The sequence below is a fragment of the Pongo pygmaeus genome, chromosome 3, assembly GCF_028885625.2.
Source record: "Pongo pygmaeus isolate AG05252 chromosome 3, NHGRI_mPonPyg2-v2.0_pri, whole genome shotgun sequence".
Lineage (NCBI taxonomy): Eukaryota > Metazoa > Chordata > Mammalia > Primates > Hominidae > Pongo > Pongo pygmaeus.
This window is the reverse complement of record NC_072376.2, coordinates 118,653,308-118,674,488: the sequence shown is the minus strand read 5'-3', so window position 1 is coordinate 118,674,488 and position 21,181 is coordinate 118,653,308. Positions and strand designations below refer to the sequence as shown.

Below are 21,181 nucleotides of genomic sequence, written 5' to 3'. Positions count from 1 at the left end.
ACGTTTCCAGTACTGAGGCGGCTAGTTTGGGGACTACTCTTTGGAAATCATTGATTTCGATCACAGTATTATCATTCGAAGCCAGATTATTCTTCATTGTGTGGAGCTGTCCTGTGCTTTATGAGACGTTTGGAAACATCTAAACACTAGATACCAATAGCACTCCCGCATTGTGACAACCAAAAATGTTTCTATGCATTACCAAATGTCCCCTGAGGATGAAAACTGCCTGCAGGTGAGAAAACTGCTTTGGATGACCCTACAAATCATGAGTGTCTGCAAGCAGATCCCGAACACCAGAGTGGGGCTTGGTCTAGAAAATGAAGATATGTGTAAAACAACAGAACAGAGCCTCCAGGGTCAGTCATCTATACTCCTCAAAATTACATATCAGGTTCTGAGTGAGAGCTCAGTTTTTAGCTTTTAATGAATTAATCCCAAAAAAACAAATTGGAACTCACCTCTACTGGAATTTCAGATTGCTTTCAAGTTTCCGAGTCCTGGAGCCCTGAAAAGCAATGCTCTCCAATTCATGAATGTCCCTTTGTCTTTTAAAATACAGGCTTCCTGGATCACTGCCTGACTTATATTTAAGTGTCCTCAATTATAACTTCCTTATTCCGAAGGCCCTGCCAGTTGTTTAAAAAGCAATGTTCTGCACCAGGTGGGCAAGTTTAAATATTCCATGCTCAGAAAAGTTTTTTGAAAGAAAAAAAATACACTGGGACTTTGTAAATTTTTACGAATCCAGATCTTGCAACTATGGGCCTTCAGGCCTTCCAGCCGTGAATGTTAATGAAGATGAGGGCCCTAATCCCCCTCAGTACACTTACCATTAAGGCCTTGTTACTCAAATTGTGGAACCAGGACAAGCAGCATAGGCATCACCTGGGAACCGGTTAGAAATGCAGCACCTCAAGCCTCACTCCAGATCCATTAAATCAAAAGCTGCATTTTAACAAGGTTCCAGGTGCTTCCCATGCACCTTAAAATGAAAAGCAATGGGTGAGTCTTGAAATCCACCATGCTTCCAGAACCTTCAAAACACCACCTATTTATTCATAACAGCAATTTTGCATTAATTTATATGATTTTGATAAATGTCCACCTCCCTCTCAAGATTGAAACACTAAAAGGGGAAATCTCCCACTGTTGGACCCTAGAGCCCCCCTCCCTTTCCTTACACATGGATATTTGAAAATCTGCTGACTAAATCAACGAACTACACCCTGGAATCTCATCGTTATCTGCTCTTCCCAACCCACAACCTCAAATAGGTTTCAGAAGAGGTTTAACTTCTTAATTAACATACTCAGAAAACCTGAACTTTCTCAGATCTCTGAGGGATGATTATGAAGGATCTCTGAGATAAGTTATTCCTTACTTTTTGCTTGAATTATGTATTTATCCAAGATTTTATGTCCCCAGCTAAGAGTTCTCTGCATATTGGAAACAGAGAAACTATTGAGTATATTCTCTATAATTCTGCATGAGGACTAATTTTTATTCTTGTATAATTTAAAAGTTTTTCTTTGTTGTAGTTGATTTCTCCATCAGGAAAGGTTATTAGAGTATGAGTAAAGTGTTATAAATTAACAAAATTACAGTAAAAAAAGACTTTTCACTTACAATTCACATATTTGTATATTTACTTATAGCTTAATCTGCCTTTCCATAATAGAATTGAAAGCAGCTGGGCACAGTAGCTCACACCTGTAATCCCAAGCACTTTGGGAAGGTGAGGCGGGAGGATAGCTTGAAGCTGGGAGTTGAAGACCAGCCTGGGCAACATAATAAGACCCTGTCTCTACAAAAAAAAAATTTTAATATAAAAAATTAGCCAGGTTTAGTAGTGGCATGTGCCTGTAGTCCCAGCTACTTGGGAGGCTGAGGCTGGAGGATTGCTTGAGCCCAGGAGTTTGAGGCTGCAGTAAGCTATGATTGCACCACTGCACTGCAACCTGGGAGACAGAGAGAGAACTTGTCTCAAAAAAAAAAAAAAAAAAAAAAAAACACACACACACACAAAGAATTTAAAGCAAATGTTTACAACGAAATGATAATAAAACATAACTAAAGCAATTTACTAAGGCATGGCATGGGTTATAGTGATCTGATCTCTTTCCCTGTACATGCTGATAAAAAAAAAAAAAAAGTCTCATGTTTTATAACCTAGAAAGTGTAATACCACAGGCAACGTCTTTGTTCCCACCATCCAAACAGTAAAAGGGATTCTACTATGACTTTTGTGAAACATCATTTAACTACCTCAATGCTTTTTTCCAAGTCAAAAAAAACAAAACTCAAAAAACAAGAATAGACAACTGGTATTACTAACAGTGTTTTTATTTACAAATAATTGTTTTTATTAGGCCATTTGGAAAACCACTAACATTTTTTATTTTAGAAAACATTAAATAATAAACAAGATGTTATACAGTACTTTGGATAACTTCTTCCATCAGTTTAGTGCAATGTATCATTGGCACCGAAAAGTAAAATTTTCATTTATTTTCCCCTTTCATCTTCAGCTGTGCAGTTATATGACCATAAGGAAATGAACCATTAAAAATGGATCTACAGCCATATATTCTGCTGTTACTCAAAGGCTTAATGATTTATTTTCCCCCTCCAGCCCTGCCTTTACCAGGTTAAATGACAGAAGACCTTCTATTGTACCTATTGTTCAAAAAATATTACTGTTCTGTGGAACCTGGGAGAGTCCAATTGATAAGAGAAACTGAATCATACTGATGAGGTGAAGGAAAGGTCTGCCGGTGTGGGGCAGGGCACTCTTTCTCAGCAGCCAAGATAACTTGTCACACATGAAGCAGAGAGAATGCACCAGATGAAAATCTCTCTGAACTGTGTTCCTTGAAGGATCTCTTAAAAAAAAAAAATCTGAAACATCATCCATTGAACAAATGAAAGGCTTATACCTTTACCATGAAGAAACATTTAAAACCACCGCCACACTAGGACATTACTGAGACACTAAAATATCTGTCCATCATACTCTCATTTGGAATAAATAGTTTCCTTTTTTCTTTAATACTGCTAGGATTGCCATAAGGGAGAGATATTTCAGTGAGCTCAGCATTTGGTGGGCTCTTCCCCTTTCAATCCCTCTCCATTAGGAGGTCGAGAGGGAAATGCCTAAATTAAGCCTTGTCCAAATTACTTAGTTCTAAAGATTTTCACTGCATACTACTAGTAGGATCAAAACATCTTTTGGGAAATTCCATAATTTGTTACTTTTCCTTGGGTAAGAACATCTTTAACCATCTTAAATAGATAAATTATCTAATTTTTTAGAAAGACAGAGAGAGATACTGAGATTTTCACACTTCTTTTTTTTATGAAGTATTCTAATTTAACAATGGCCCCTGCCAAGAAATGTTCTCTTATACTCTAGTCTAAGCCAGTTTCCTCTTGTTCTATTCTTAGTGCATATGGAGAACAGCTGGTCGCCACCCTCTCTGTGCCAACCCTTCATATACTTGAAAACCATCAATGGTTTGCCCCTCAGTCTTCTCTTCTCCAGGTTGAATAATCCCAGTTCCTTTAATTTTTCATCATAGATCTTTTTTTCCAACCCTTTAATCATCTTTGTGATTCCTGGCAAAAACAGCAGAAAATATTTTGATTACTTAATCAGAAATTAAGACAAACCTCAGGAATGATGCCTTTTAAAAGTTACATTGTTTTTTAATATATTGGTAAAATATGCAGGGAGGAAATACAGTTGGGCGTTCATGGATTTTAGAATTCCAACTTACCCTGCTCCTCCAGTGTGTGTAAATCCCATTCCAACACATCCCATGCCTCTGAGCATGGGACTTGCTTCCTATCCCATCCTAACATAGCACAACATGAGCAACATAAGTTATGAACTACAACTGCCTAAACTTATATCAATTTAAAACGTTGTGTGAAAATCTGTTCCAATGGAGTTTCCCCTACGCTTCCTCTCACTCTGCTTTAATAAACAGGATCCTTTTTCTGAATCAACCAAAACTTTTATAAAGCTTCCTACATATTACCAGAGCCATGTTATGATGGTAAAAGCTGTGGTTTTAAAGTGAAACTTGAAACAGTGACAGTTTTAAATTAACTGCAGTTTCTTGTCTTCCTAAAGGTTTCCTATCCTTTGCAGAGATCAAACTCAAGGCCATTAAAAAAAAAATTCATCGCTCCGCTACCACAACCCAACACTTCTGCCAATTTCCTACTGCTGCCAATATAAGGTCATGGAACTGGATGACATTTCACCATGTATTTTTTAACTTGAGATCACAAGCTGCCCTTTACCTTGCAACTAGAGTCCGTAAATATTTGGAACACGTAAATACTTAATATCAATAGCACATTTACATAAAACACAATACTACTAAGGAGGGATTACATGCCCACTCTACATAATTGTCTTTAACAGGAAAAAAAAACCAGATAAAAATAAATGTATCTTGATATGTTACACACCCTTATTTTATAAAGTGAATGGCAGTAAAAGTCAGAGTTCAGGTCAGGCCAGAACTAACTTACGTGAAGAGGGTAAGTCAATTTCACAAGCACATTGTACATCATATCTCAAGGGAAGTCAATACTACTCATGGTACAACACCGAACACATAACATCATGGCCATCTGCAAAGATTTCTTTTAAAAACTGCTCCCGTAACTCACTCCCATAATTTGCTACAAGGAGCACCTTGTAATCAGGATGGAGGATGGTATGGGTCACGCATGCTGAATGCCTTCCTGAAAGAGACACAGGATGGAAGGCAACACCCACAGATGGCTTTGATGTGTCTACGATGCCCCTGTATTCAAGGAGGGTATCACTGTTCATTGGGATTGCACAAAAGCAGGCCAGCAAAACCTGGGTCACCAAATAGACTTCCTTCTGACCCACTGACCCACTCTTCTCCTAGGCCTGATAAAAGGGAGAAGAGGAAAGAAGATGAGAATTGGAAAAAGAGGATAGAGCAACATAGGAGTTCATTGCTAGTTCTGGAGTTGTTAGCGTTCTTCAGAGCAGTGGCCTTTTTTCAAGCTCACATCATCCAATCCAATCTCCCCAGTGTGACCACGCCTTTTTTCACCTTTGAAGATGACCTAGGGAGAGAATGCACACACCAGTCAAGCCTCCTCTGCCCCTTTCCAATGCCTCCTTATTAAGCAAAAATAAAGGCAAACCTTCCCCCAAACCAATTTTAAACTTATTTTGCGGGAGGAAAAAAACAGAATATAGTTGCCAGTATCACTGAAGCTTCTCTTTCAGTGGAAACCGAAATCATCAAACTGTTCATCAGACCACATTACTCAGAATCAATTACTCTTTAAAAAGCCATTCTAAGCTATAGACCAATTCGATTTAGGATTGTTTATAAAGTGGACACTTTTGTCAAGGATTACCAAAGTTAGAAGAAGAGTGTGATAGAATATAAAGGAACAGATATTAGGAGCCAAAGATCTGAAAGATCATAATCACGCAGCCTATCTTAGATGTTTCTTAGTTCCTTTTTGGTTAACATCGCTTTCTTGCTGAAAATGGAATAGAATCAAACACCGTAATCCAATCACACTGTTGTTTTACCTATGTAAAAACCAAAAACTTTTATTATTCTTACATTATATTTTCTATAGAGCATCTTTGCTCCTTATAAAACAAGAGAAAACCTGAGTGCTATGATTTAAAATGATTTATTATCGTTTTATTTCTCTAAACAATAAAAATACTGAGAAAAGTTTTAACAAAAAATACGTTAAGAATTAAACAAAATTCAAGTACTCTGATAAAAACTGTATTAATGGAATTTATCTTTTCTTTCTAAAATAGTTTCTTATAAACTATACCTATATATAGGCATAGGTATCTCCCAACAGCAAGTTTCATAAGCACCAGCATAAAGATGACATTGTCCCAAATGCATTCATAATTTTGTTGGGATGCCGTAGACCATGTTTTTGCTACCTATGTCTTGATTACTTAAGATCAAATTTATATATTCCATCAAAGCACTTCCCACATCCTGTCCTGAATAGTGCTTTCCAATTGTAGTTCTGAGTTCCCACCCTAGGCTGCTTAACTGTGATCCCTGAAACAAAGAAAAAAATTTGAACTTGAAAGAAACATTTCAAAAAAGAAAAAAGAACCATCTCCTGGGTAATTTATGGTAGTAAAAGTTTGAAATATAAGGAATTAAAAGGAAAGGGAAAGCAGGAACAATTAAGCTCACCACCCCACCCTTGGAAGTTTCTGTTGATCAACTTTAAAAAAACAAAAAAACTTTTCTATTCCTAGATTTTTTTTTTTTCCATTAAAATCTTTACCAGGGTTAGGGAGAGGTGGTGATCACAGGTTGCAATGAAGAAGGATGAAGAAGCAGAAAGTGGTTTCAGAAAGAGACACTGAATGGAGTCATCAGGCCCAGAAAAAAATCCAAACCTTTATCTGAGCCTGAATTCATACAGCAAGGCTTCTTCAAATTCAGATCCCAGAGTTCTCCTATGAAAGGAAAACTTCCCAGGTCCTGCCTCCTTTGTGGATCTACTTACGCTCTTGATGTCAGCCCCTCGCAAGGTGATCTGTGTTTGCCTCCAGCCATGGCCACCATTTCTTCCCCACAGGGCTGCTCCGTGGGCACCGTGTTTTCTCACAAACACCTGGAGTGTGCCAGAGTGCAACCCCGTCACCTTGTGCCTGAATGACAGGCACAGGTCCCCTGAATGCATGAGGCGGCCGAGAGGTAGCACCAAGCGTGCGGCTTTTCCCCCTGGGGCTTTGGCTGCCGACACTGTCAGATATTGTCCACCTGGAATGGGAAAAGCAGGGCTGTGTGTATGTGCCAGTATCCCTTTCTAGAACAAGCAGCATGGACAGGAGTTTTAGTTTTGTTTTTTTTTTTCTTTTCTTTGTGAAGAATTCTAGATTTTTGAAGAAGAAAAATATGACTTATTTGTATGCCTGTCTTAAGTTCTATGGTATGTGTTTACAGAAAACATTCACTTACTTTGCTCATGGAAAGTACAAGTAATGCCAGAGACACACAATAATTAGTAACCAAACACTATGAATATTTCCAATGGAATATAAGACATATAGGCATACAACAACATACACACATTCACCACCTTGTGACCCTCACCAATTTATGATAACGTTGTCCAACACCCCTGGCGATCTGGCTTGGTGGTTTGGTAAAACTGACCCTAAATTTCCAGGGAGAATTTTCTGGTGGGTAATTAACCTCTGGACAGTAAAGCAGATGGTGATTTAAAGGGCCTTATATCTGCTTATTCTCTCCTCCCCCAACTTAAAAAAAAAATCTCTAAACGTAAAGGTTCTTTAAAAAAAAATCAGAGTTGGCAGTGCTTCTCACACTGGTGTAAATCTAACACCAGGAAGATACAGAGGTATTAAGGAAACACTCCCCGTCTTCCTGGAGCTTCAATTTTATTTGGAGGTAAGCCATTTAAAACATTTTTATAGTAAAACAAATCTATATCATATCTATTCTATAAATATGTTCTATTATATATACATGAACACAAATATTAATAAAAACTTTCACTTTAGATAGACCACTTTGATGATGTTCTCAGATACCTAGGGCTACAGAGTTTTCTTCCCTCTGTTGTTAAGGAAACTGCATTAAAAAAAAATGGTTAAGCAGCAGTGAAGTGGGGGGTGCTGCTTCTCAAGAGAGAGAAAGTTGCAAGTAATATTTTGAAACTTGATCCATGTACAAATGACATTCCCTCAGGCTGTTTTATCTCAGTCAGCTGAAAACACACTGTATGTTTCAACACTGGTTTTTCCATAGAAAAATGGTTGGAATGTTGAACATGTGTATCTATTTTGGTAGTAATCCCATTTAGTTTTCAGTTAACAGATATAAACTATCATCTCTTTCTTATGCTTAATTTATACAAGACATGATAAAATTTGGTATTAACTTTTTATTCCAGTGTCGTCTTCTCTAACAAGTCCCGTTGGAGCTGTATAGGTCATAGGTGATTTCTGTGCACTTACTATGTGCCAGCCTCTGTGCTAAGGGCTCCCCAGCAGGTTGTGAACAACTTAAAAGTCTGAATCAAAGTTTCCCCCAAACCTCTGTGTTACCCTGCTAGCAGGTAGCAGGTGTTTAAGGATGTTTGAATCAACGAATGATGTTCCAAGGATACAGCAAAAAACTGCAGGGAAATAGATCCTTGATTCACGTACTTGAATCACTAAAAATACATAATGTCTTAAGAATCTTTCTCCCACTTCCCTTGTCCCCTTCCTCCACAAACTAATCCAAACAATATTTTGGGCGAAAATATTTACATGTCTCACTATAAGTCAGCTTTTGAATCATCACAGGTACTCTGGTTAAGACTAAGATATAAGGTTATTACAGTTAACCTGCAAGTTTCGAGAAAACAAGGATTAAGTCCCTGTGGAATGTACACTGATACCATTCTGCCAGACGCTACCTGCAAACAAGACAACCTAACACACCAAGGTATTCTTTGCATATGCATTTAAAACCTAAAATTTACAACATGATAAATGAGGTTATGATTGTTCTTCCTCTGTAGACCTACTCTATGCGCACCAGGTTTTGCTTTTGTTGTTTTTTTTTTTTTTTTTTTGCCATGAAGTATTCCTTCCCTTTGTAATAAAGGAAATGATACAAGTGGGAACATTAACCAAGGGAAAAATTGATTCAGTGTCAAGCAAGTTACCTATTAAAATTTTCACTTCTGATTTCATAATTCTGGTGATAAATATACAATTATATTAAACATTCATTCAGTTTACAGTATCACAATATCTCAAGAATTTTGGGGAGGGAGGGTAAATAATAGATGCTGCAAAACTTGACCAGAAAGTTGGGTTATAAAATGTTATTTATTTTTAATTCTGTAGTGGTTGGTGCCTTTAAATTTTCAATTTACAAAATCTAGAGGTATTTGTGAAGGTTTTGACTTCTGAACTTTTCTTATGTAATACATTCACATAAATGCACATGAATATGAACTTTTTTTAAAAAAAGGAATACTATATTTGCAGTGTTGTAAATTGCTTCTTGTATAACCATTTTTCTATGGTAGCAAATACACTTTGCATTGCTGCAAGTATGCCAATAACCATTTAGCCAATTTCTTACTGAAGAACATTTAAGTTTCCAAATTTGCATGTTAAGATAAAAATACCATAAAATAGACAAACAAAAATGTTTTTAAATATTTGCAACACATTAAAAAAGGATAATTTTTCTTTTTGTATAGAAAACTTCCATAAATCAATAAAAATACTAAAGAAAAATAAAGAACATTAGAGAAAAAAATGACAAATATATGAAAATGTGATCAACTTTTCACAATAAAAGAAATGCAAAGTAAAATTAAAAGAGATTCCTTTTAACCTATAAGATTGGCAAAGATTTTGAAAATACTTTATAATATATTGGGGATGGTTTTCAAATATCGTAGGCAGAAGTGTAAATTGCTACAACCTTTATAAAGGGCAATTTAATAAAATCTATCAAAATTCAAAATACAAATTCTCTTTTGACAGCAATTCCACATTTAGGAATTTATTCTATAGATACAGTCTAACATATATTAAATAATGAATGTATAGGGTTATTCACTGCACTATTGTCTGAATTACCTAAAGTCTTGAAACAACTTATGTTCCCCTGTGGAGGGCTGGCTAAATACATTGTGGTACATCTGATGAGTAATGGAATAGCAGCCAGCCATAAATAAGAATGAGGGTGTTCTGTATGTACTGACAGGGGACATGCTTCAGCCACAATGGCTAATACTATTTTAGTGGTAACTCTGGGCGAGGCACTGCTTGAAATGCCTTACATATGTTTAGTGGATAGTACTTATTATCCCCGGTTTAAGTAACTTGCTCAACTTCAAAGCTAGTATGTGGTGGTGCTGGGTTCCAGACCAGGTATTCTGGCTTCAAAGTCCATGTTCTTCCTGTTAACTCTTAAGGTAGTATCAATAAGTGACAAAGGCAAGGCACAGAAGAGAATGCCATTGTATCCAAACATATCTCTCTGAGAACATAATCAAGAAACTGGCTGCATCTTGCCGGGTGGTGAATGGGAGTCAGGGATGGTAGAAAGCTTTCACTTATATTGTTGATTTATTTTACATTTATGTGTATTTTAAAATAATGTTTTAATGCTGAAATAGACATACTTGTATGTACATGCTGGCATACTTGATACATATGTAAGCAAATTCCTTGTAGCTATCAGTGGCAGACAGAGTGCTGAGTCAGTTGCCCTTAATCCTTGTTCTCCAGAGATCAAGGTTCCGGGAAAAGGGCCTCAGTTCTAGCTTTGACACACACAGGAGAAGGGTGTGTCCCCAGGGCCACAGCTACATACCTGCAGCATATCACCATGTCTGTCAGCAGCACAATTTTCATTTCTTAGAGGCATTGTTAATTTCACATCTCACTGTGACTGAATGTGATAAAATCTAATAGCACCATGAAAGGCAGCTAGCAAATGCACTTATTTTGCAGCTATTTCTTAAGGTTGTGAGTTTTGAGAGTTTTCTTAGAAATATTAACATATAAGAATATTTACAAATCTGGATCTTGGATTAGAACTGCACATCATTAAAATCATCCATAATTGGATATCCAAACACATATTCTTTTATAAGTGGTATAATCTAGATAGAAATAGGTAAATAATTAGCTTGGTAATTAGAATAATACACAGAAATTATTATTTATTATTTTTTTTGACGGAGTCTTGCTTTGTCACCCAGGCTGGAGTACAGTGGCGTGATCTCGGCTCACTGCAAGCTCTGCCTCCCAGGCTCAAGTGATTCTCCTGCCTCAGCCTACTGAGTAGTTGGGACTACAGGTGCCTGCCACCACGCCTGGCTAATTTTTGTATTTTTAGTAGAGACGGGGTTTCACTATGTTGGCCAGGCTGGTCTTGAACTCCTGACCTCAGGTGATCCACCCGCCTCAGCCTCCCAAAGTGCTGGGATTACAGGGGTGAGCCACTGTGTCTAGCCGATTTTTTATATTCTTCTCTGGCCTTCACATGTGACACACACATACAAACACACACGCACACACACACACTCCATCCGCCTGAATTTCCTAGAAGAAAAAGCCATGAAAAGGTAAGCTTTATTAGTATTTTCCCATCAGTGCTGGGTTATCATTCTCTCAACATATTCTAAAAATATATTCTGCAATTCCATCCTCACATATCCTACCTTCCAACTCTCTGCCATTTTTGGTCTTCCCATCCTTCTTTCCAAGCTAGAACCCTGCTCACTGAATTTCTTGGGAATATTTCCACATTCCATTCTGAATCAGGCTCTCAGAGCTGGTTTAGAGGTTTTCTAATCCAACTTTTATCTGATGCTCAAAACCTTTTAACAATATCTTGCCATATGTCACCCAGTCAAATGCTTCCACCAAGATAACTCTTTCCATGTCAGCCTGTTCTCTTTTTAGATGAGAGTGAGCCAAAATGAATCTCCCTGTATTTTTTACCCATCAATCCTATTCTCATCCCCTTTTGGTCACAGAGAACAACTCTAACCCTAGTCAATTATTTGAAAAGGAACCCTGATGCATCATTTCTTCTCCAGGCTAAACGTTATGGTTCCTTGGCCTGTTTTTCACAAGCTTGGAGATACCTTTCCATGCAGGTCATCCTCTTCTAAGTGACCAACTCTATTCTTCTCATATTAGAAAAAAAGATTTCTCAAAAGTGGATTCACCACTTAACCAAAGTGGATTTTCATTCTTGAAACATACCATATTTCTATAGAGATGGTCCATATTTCTGGCAGCAACATCACAAGGTTCGCTTAGATTGATTTCATTACACACTAAAACTCTAAAGTCTTCTACCCTTAGTGATATGTCAGGTCTTCCCCCTCACTCAGATGTGTGACTGGTTTCTAGACTATGAGCCATAACTTAGACTCAACCCCATTACATTTCACCTTCTTAATTGTGACCCATTAATCGAATCTTTCGAATGCTGGTTTTATCAGCACACATAGTCACTTTCCTCTCCAGATTTGAGTCAACCATAGTTTGGTCAGTTTATGTTCAATATTAAGTTCAATGTCCCATTTATCTAAGTTCTTGGTAAAAACTTGGACCAATTCTAGAAAAGCATCCTCCAGGGACCATAGCCAATCATCACGAGTTATCCCATCACTCAAGCAGGCATCTCTTCCTTTCAATTTGCTCTGTACTAACACAGTCCAATAACGATTTCAAATTTGTCTACCATTCTAATTTCTAACTCTCTTCTCATTTTTCCATCAGAGGGAAAGAGAGATTTGGGTCACAACAAATTTAAACATTTACAAATATAATGAATAATAAAAAAATGTTGAAAAGGACTAAATTGGTTCTAAAACACAGTGTTTAAATTCTAAAAATCAAGTATTTTACATAGATTGTTTACATAGAAGTGCAGTGAATTCTCCTGAGTTTAGCATGAATTACTCTCCCCAATGTACCTTACTTGAAGGAATCATTCATTATGACCATAAATATTATTCACCATTCTATCATACATGACTGCCAAATATCCCTCCTTCTGTAGCAAACTACTCCAGGTCAGTGGTCAGTCAGTCTAATCTACAGGTCTGTGATCTGCTAATCAGATCATGCACACTACCACATGCACACCTACTGAGGCCAGCTTGTGGTACAGTCAAAAACACAACAATGCTGCAGACGTTCTGAGTATTGAACTGTCTAGGAGCCTGCATGAGTAGTACAGAGTGGTTTGGACTTAATTCCACCACTCTCTAGCTCTGTGGCCTTAGGAAACAGATAACTTCTCTGGGTGTCAATATTTCCTTTGTGAAATAAAGACAATATTATTTGCTTCTCGAGTGAATGATAAAACATGATCAACTTTCCACAATAAAAGAAATCCAAAGTAAAATTAAAAGAGTTCCTTCTCACCTATAAGATGGGTAGAGATTTAAAAAAATACTTTTATAGTATCTGTTGGGGATGGTTTTCAAATACTGTAGGTAGGAGTGGAAATTGCTACAACTCTGTAGCAATTAAATAAATTTATTTTAATTGCTACAATTAAATAAAATTGATGAGATTTTAAATAAGCTAGTACTGTCATAGGTATTTTATATTGTGTATATATATATATAGTGTGTATATATATATAGTGCGTATATATACACACACACACACACACACATATATAGATATGTTGGTTTCTCTCTTTTTCACAGAATCTGTGACATTAATGATAATGCTGTCCTGCTCAGAGTTAACTTTAAATGAGTAAGACAGTAATGCAAGAATCATATTGTCTTTTACAACGAAAAGAAATGTACGAACCAATTTGAATTTATTGAATATTCCTATTTTTAGGAATTTACTTCACATTTTAATTTTTAAGTATATCTCTATTTCAACCTTAGGGGATGTAATGAATATATTTTTGCACTAATTTTTTAATACCTTGTTACTCAAAATGTGCATTGAGGACCACCATAGAGATCTTCAGGGAGCCTGATAGAAATGCATGAAAATCTGTATTTTAATGAGGCCCTCAGCTGCTCTGCAATCACAGTGAAGTTTGAGAAGAGCTGGTTTAAGATATCATGAGCTCTCTCACGTTAACTTTTCTGTGTTTGGTGCTCTTACCCAGTATGGTATTCAAGAACTAGGCTTTTAAAATAAATGAAATAACACGCTTTTCCTTCACATTCTGTATCTTCTATAAAATCTAGAATCAGGAGTATAAAAAGGAAAAAAAAAATGAAACCAAACTCCTCACCCTTCCATTAAGCAGGCCTTATCCATAAAAGATTTAACTACTGGCCGGGCGCAGTGGCTCACGCCTGTAATCCCAGCACTTTGGGAGGCAGAGGCTGGTGGATTATGAGGTCAGGAGATCAAGACCATCCTGGTTAACAGGGTGAAACCCAGTCTCTACTAAAAATTACAAAAAATTAGCTGGGCATGGTGGCACATGCCTGTTGTCCCACTACTTGGGAGGCTGAGGCAGGAGAATTGATTGAACCCAGGAGGCAGAGGTTGCAGTGAGCCGAGATCGCGCCACTGCACTCTGGCCTGGGCAACAGAGCAAGACTCCGTCTCAAAAAAAAAAAAAAAAAAAAGATTTAACTACTGAGGGGAGAAAAGCTATCTTGAATCTAGAAGAAAAGATGTCTTATGAGTATTAAAACTTTAGATTAAAAGGAATTGTGCAATTTAAAACTCTGTTGAGTTCCAAGGAACTATGTCTAAATCTACCTTTTGCTATAAAATGAGTGGTGGTGATTTGTAACCATTTCCTTCAGCACCGAAGTTAGAGTGAAATTTTTTCAGAGGGATAATCACAACTTTATAGAAATTTCCACTGTGTCCTTCTACTACCACTCAAATCTTAAAAAAAAAGAAAAGAAAAGAAAAGAAAAACAAAGAAAAAACAACTGGGGAATACCAACTACCATGGCTGATATACCACTATATTACTTCTTTTATTCCTGGGAATGGGTGCTACAAATAACTTGAGAATTATTTGCAAGAATTAATCCAAATATTTTATTTATCAACCTTTTGAGAGAAATTAGCTGACCTTTTAATTAACTACTTGTCTCCCATAATATAGTGCTAGTTGATAGCTAACAAATTTAACTCTCTCAAAGAAATGAAATATAAATGCTAGGCATGGTCCTTTTTGACCATCTTTATCAAGTAAACACAGAGGTGTGTTACAGTAGACTTGATTAGCAGCAGTGGAGTCTTCAGATAGTATCACATTGAAATGTGTAGCAGAAAAAGTTAAATGAAATGGTTTTACCTGCTGGGTCCCTGATTGGTTCCCAGTGCAAGTCATTGTCTTTCTCCCTGATCCATCCACAAAGTCCATGGTCAAAATTACAACTGTGTACCAGAATACCTTCAAGGAAATAACCAGAAAGATGAGTGGATCAGAAAATCAACAAAAAACAACAAATGAATCTATGAACTAGGGGTATCTAGACAACAAGTGTTCTCTCCTATCCATATAACCAGAGCTTCTTTCCATGAGACCAAAGGGAAATGACATTAATCTTTTCTCAGCACAATAGTGCATCATCTGTAAAAATAGAACACACAAGTGTTGCCAAATTATAACCATGTTACATCATCACTTATAAAATATGATTTCCTTTTTACAGTTTAAATACTACTTTAAAATTTTTTTAAAAAAGAAAATGATGATTCATAATTATTTTTGCTCAACTGATTTAACTACAAAGAAAATCTGAGTTGTTAAAGAACACAGGTATAATTTTCCCAAATGGTCCAAACAATCTACATTTAAAAGTTATTTTCATGGAGAGAAACAATAAAATGTCATTATGATGGCACTAAGAGTGTAAGTGTCACCTGGATCATCCTTTGCTTCATCGTCTGCACTGACTCCTCTTTCTATTTCAAATATTTCAAACAAGTCATTTGAAGGTTGCCGTGGAACTGCAAGAGAAAGGTTTTGAGTTTTTTTTGTGTGTGTGTGTGTGTGTGTGTGTGAAGTATTGATAAAGAGGCATTACCTTTAACAAGGGCAGGAGGAAAAGACAGTCATTTTATTCATCTGGATGAATACAAAATATTTAATTATATCTCACATGAAGATTCACGAATTTTGTTCTGCAGTGATTTATACTGCAACATTGATCTGGTTACATATTTTAAAAAGGATTTTCAAAAGTTTCTAAAATTCAACAAAAATAACTTAAAAAGTCTTTATCTGGAAAATACATTTTAATAGAGCAACCAATTTCTAGCCAACTATTCATCTCTATGAAATTCTAAAGTTCATCTCTACGAAAGATACATTATTATAATCTTTAAATTAAGGTTGTTTAACTGAAAATACCTATGATGGAAGTGAATGGTTTGGTTTCTAATCACAGCATCTACTCCCCACCCCCAAGAACTCTGCACACTGTTACACTCTAATATACATTTCCTACTATGGCCTCCCTTGCTTAAACAGTTTCCCTGGCTCCTTTAAGATCAAACTCAAACTTCTTGGGCCAGAGTTTACAATCTACCCCACCAAAATACACAATGCTGTCCAAACATGCCATTCATTTTTACGTCTCAGACCCAATGCTCGCTTTCCTGCTAATTAACCTGCCAAAAATCTCCTCTTCCTTCAAGACCCAGCATAAATATCACGGCCTCTGTGGAGTGATTCTGCCCCAGGCAGAATCAAATTCTTCCCTCTTGTACCTCAAGAGTTCATGCTTATATGCCCCTGTTACACACTTTCATAAAGAATTGCAGCTATTTACACACGTGTCTGTCCCTCTGCTAGTCTCTGAGGTCCTGGAGGGCATCAATCATGTCTTATTTGGGTGCCATTTCCAGGGCTTGACCTGGTGACAGGCACTCAATAAGTGTTTACTAAGTGAATGCAAAGATCCTGTTAGAACCCCATGTAGTATTTCAACACTTTTCCTCAAAGGACACAAGTGGGATAAGAATCTACTTTAAAAAATAATTGATTTCTTTAAATCATTGATTTATTTATTCAATCAGTTTATATTTGATGGCCAAGCAGATGCCAACCACTGTGGCGGGCACTAAGGAGACAGGGTGAATGGGGTAGACAAGACTGAGGGTCTGGATCTTACATGGCTTGAATTCTAATGGGAGAAGCAGACTTTAAATATGGAGATAAACGAGTGCTGTAATTTGAGATTTTGTTAAGAGTTAGGAAGGAAGACATCATGGAGAGTAACTGGTGGGGAAATGCATGGGAATGTTCATGGTGGTGAGGGGAATTCTTGGTCAAAGGCCAAGGAATACTCCCTTCTCTTTGCCAGAACTTCAATTAATTAGCTTTATTTTTATAAGGCAGGGAGTAGGAGATGTAGAACAGTATGAAACAGTCATCACTCAAAGGGGCTCTTTTTTCAATGATGCTCCTATTGTTTTTAGCAAAAATTTTTAAAATTAAGTAATAATCCCATAATATTTGCACAAGTTGTATTTAGCTTACTACTTCTGAGTTTTTTCCTTTTTGTTTCAAATGTTAAAGCAGTGAAGTCCCTTCCCCTCTTATAATCCATACTTGCAATATACCCAGCTGGGCAGCAATGAAAGAAGAGAAGTTCTAGGGACACAGCTGACTGTGGATACCCAGGGGATGAGGCAACCCCACTCTCTCTTTTATAGCCCAGATGACTGACAGCAATGACATCCAATTACACTTTCCTTATTTGGTGCTCTGAGAGGGGGAGTGCCTCTTTTATTACTAGAAATATTACAAAATTGTAGGCAAGCGTGCTTTCCTTCTTGTGACAGAACGTTATAAAAACTCCATAGAACAATCATGTTTTTGTCCCCTTCTTTTGTTGTAACTTATATAAATCATCTCCAAAATGGATCAGGCTCAACTCTTAAAAGTATCATATTCCAGGGACATTATGACAGTTTTTCAAGCTCCCCCCCGCCTTTTTTTTTTTCCTCCCAGATGAAGGACTATCAAATGGCAAATAGAGTCTTGATGTAAAGGTTTCCTGGCTCCGGGAGCCTGTTTTATAAAAAGGGAGATCAAGAGGTCCTCTCTAAGGAAGCACAATTTAAACTGAAAGGGGAAGAATGAAACTTTCCAAGCAAAAAGCATAGCATTGGGGTTGGGGAAGAGGGAGGGTTTCAGGCAGCAAGTACAAAGAAAGTGCTTGGAAAATTTAGAGAAAGGAGTTCACAATGGCTGGAGGATATTGAGAAATGAAAGTGGCATGGGATGAGGTTGAAGAGAAAGGAAGAGATTAGATCATACAGTTAGAAGATGGCAACACAAAGAATTAGTCATGTAACAACTTGTAAAATGTCAGATGGTTTATTAATATTATATGTACTTGGTTTCCAAGAACCATTTAATTTAGCAGCAGATGATCATGTATACCTTCATTACAATCCACTGGGAAACATTCCAAGGAATTTAGAGACCAGAAGTTCTCAGAAGCTATTGGTTCTTACAATTTTGTGTGCTCTACTCTATAACCATACCAAATTATTTAACTAATTTTCCTTCCTCACACATACCAGTATGGGATTACTAAGAGCATCCCACTGAAGTATCAAGAGAAAAAACACTACCCACTCCCTGATACACTTTAGAGTTTATGTGAAAATATTAAGTGAAATAAGTAGCAGAACAAATCATTCAAGCAGTATTATGTTATTATCACAATCATGTACAAGAAAAACAAACCAAAAAAAAGGACTAAAGAGGGATAAATACACCAATATGCCAATATGCTAATAGTGGTAATCTAAGTATTAGAAATGAAATTTTTTTTCATTTGTGTTGGTTCACTTTTTTTGTAATTCTATGTTTTTAGGATTGTTTGTAAAAAGAAAAAATATAAATATGAATAAAAAACTTACCTAAAACATCTAAATAAAAGAGGGTTCTGTTAGATCACATATAAATAGCAATTATATGTCTGTTATTTGTATTTTGGTTACTCAAAGAGAACTTAGAATAGACTTGATACTTGTTGAATGCAAGGCTATGAAATTGAAATATGTTTGTGAAATTCAAACATTTTTCTTTGATTTCAAGGGAGCTATTTTGATCAATGCAGAAAATGTTAATTAAAATGAATGACTAGCCTTGCCCAAAAATCAACTATAACCAGGACAGACATTGGTACATGATTTTTCTAATTGTTCTTTCCCTGCTTGATACTTTGGCTAATATTCAACTTAAATACACAATATACATATTTCATAAAACAAATGCATATCTGCTATTCTCTGCAGTTGAATCATTAATTCTTAGAATTAGAATGGTATAAATTTAGAAACTAAAAAAGAATCAGAGAAGTGCTAGCAATACAATTCCTCCACCATCTGTCCATGCATCCTGCCTCCTTCTACTCCATCCACTCATTTATGCAATCAGTCAAGAAACTGAGCATCAGCTACACAAAGCATGGGCTAAGAGCTTGTTATAAAGCATTGGGCATACTCTTGCCTTCATGGGATCTACATTCTAGAAGTGAAGGCAGATTTTTAACAATTTCCCCAGGTAATGTGTGCTTTAAAGAAGCAGAGGATGCTAGTGAGTGTGGGAGTGGGGAGTGAGGGACTGGCTAAGCTAGGCTGGGGAGGATACACGTCATAAAAATCTCTGAGAAGTGATGCTTTCTCTATGACATAAGAAGAAGTACTATGAGCTATGGCTCTGGAGAATGAAGAGAGGGGACTGAAACATCAGAATCGCTGTAGACCTTACAGGGGGAGGGAGGCAGGAAGAAGGTGCAGGAGGAAGGGCATCAAATGGAATTCGAGATAGAGGCAGAGTGTGCAGGAGCTTTTAAAGCCTTGTAAATATTTTGCACGTTATCCTGGTGGAAACTGGCAGCCTCTGAAGGATTAACAGAGGAGTGCCAAGATCAGGTTTGCATGCTGAAATGACCATTCTGGTAGTAGCTTGGAGAATGAACAGGAAGAAGGTGAGAGTGGGTGTCATAGGGCAATTATGACTGACATTAACATCAACCATGAATGTTCATATATTTTTAGAAAATGTCCCCAGAATCTTTATACCATTGGTCCATGTTTTACCCACCAAAAGATATGTCTTGCCTGTTGCTTCTTACAGCCTTCTGCATAAACTAAAAGAAAGGGAATGTACAGGTACTGAAGCAAGTGACAGCTGGATAAAGGCATGGTTGGACTGGGCTGAGGAGCACAGTACTTTCTAATAGCTACTGGGCCCTGGAGTAGCTGATTTTACCCCGACTCAAAAAGGAACAGGAAAGTTCTTGTAAGAAATGCTGGCCAGGCACTTTCTACTAAATACGTATTTTCCCCGGGGATGTGATCATATATAACCTGTGTTCACAAATGAAGTTTCCCAAATAGTCAATTGTATATTTTTACCCAGAAAACATTAAGAGTAAGCACAGAGAAGTAAATGTAAATATTATCATATATACCTCCCACTGCTCAACTTCTTGCCAAGAGTAACTAATGTAAGCATTATTTAGTAAAAGTAGGTTTGCAAATTCTCTGTTTCATAGGAAACAAGGTGGTTCCTATGGCATTACCCAGGCCAGTTCTGGCATTTGTTGTTGGACTAAATGATTAACGATAACACTGTCTTAAATTACTTCTATGCTTAGGAGTTTAGTTCATTGAAGAGAATGGTACATATGTAATTATTCTAATATTCTGAAGGCTGTTACTGGTGGCAAAACCTAGAGACTTTTGGAGAAACAGATTGGAGGGTAGGGATGAATGACAAGGGTTTTATGAGATGGTCTCTCCTCCTCTCCCTGTCTCTCTCTCCCCCTATTCTCTCTCCAGATGCAGGACATATGCATCATAATTTTAAGTGATCAGAGAGAAAAGCAAATAAAAGGGCTAGAAATTAGTTTCTGAAATTTCTTTAACCATGTTAGAGAAAAGTTTTAGCCATCTATTCATTATAAGCCAAAAGAAAAGGGTTGTTGGACTCACAGAAATAAGACCTTGTTTGTCAAAGCTTTCATCCCATAGGAAGAATCTACAAAGTTCCACAGACACCTTCGGGCTGACAGTAAAGAGCAAAATTGGCAAAAAAGTTAGATCTCTGGTGAAAGGTGGAGCATAGACATTGCTAATCAACAATGAGCCCAATTTTTGTGACACACCTATTTCTCCTTTACGTATTGTAGGAACTTTTAATAAAGTTTTAGAAAGACTCAGAGGCACTGCCTGGAGACAGGAAAATTTTTTTTTCTTTTGAGACAGAGTCTTGCTGTGTCACCCAGGCTGGAGTGCAGAGGCACGATCTCGGCTCGCTACAATCTCTGCCTCACAGGTTCAAGCAATTCTCCTGTCTCAGCCTCCCGAGTAGCTGGGATTCCAGGTGTGCACCACCACGCCTGGCTAATTTTTATATTTTTAGTAGAGACAGGGTTTCACCATGTTGGCCAAGCTGGTCTTGAACTCCTGACCTAGTGATCCACCTGCCTCAGCCTCCCCTTCTCCTCTCTTCTAAGCCAAAGGTTCCCATGAAGGTTAGGCTCTGCCAGGAATGAGTCCTTCGCACCAGAATGCAAGTGGTAAGTAGACTCTCTGGTAAGGGCTGCTTCGACTGAGCGCAGCATGAACACCGTCTAGGGTGAGCAGAAGCCC

General features: G+C 37.2%; 1 protein-coding gene across 4 annotated transcripts in view; it reads right to left on the bottom strand.

Moving 5' to 3' along the window:
* Positions 1 to 2,330: 2,330 nt before the first annotated feature.
* NPNT (nephronectin) overlaps positions 2,331 to 21,181 on the bottom strand; it is a 79,303-nt gene continuing 60,452 nt past the window's right edge. For all 4 annotated transcript variants that reach the window (XM_063663952.1, XM_054485902.2, XM_054485898.2 and 1 more), the window contains 4 exons: positions 15,425 to 15,511; positions 14,853 to 14,951; positions 6,562 to 6,818; positions 2,331 to 5,118 (listed from right to left, as the gene is read on the bottom strand). In XM_063663952.1, the coding sequence (XP_063520022.1) occupies positions 5,023 to 5,118; positions 6,562 to 6,818; positions 14,853 to 14,951; positions 15,425 to 15,511 (539 nt within the window). In that variant the 3' untranslated portion in view covers positions 2,331 to 5,022. The remainder of the gene's footprint in view (positions 5,119 to 6,561; positions 6,819 to 14,852; positions 14,952 to 15,424; positions 15,512 to 21,181) is intronic.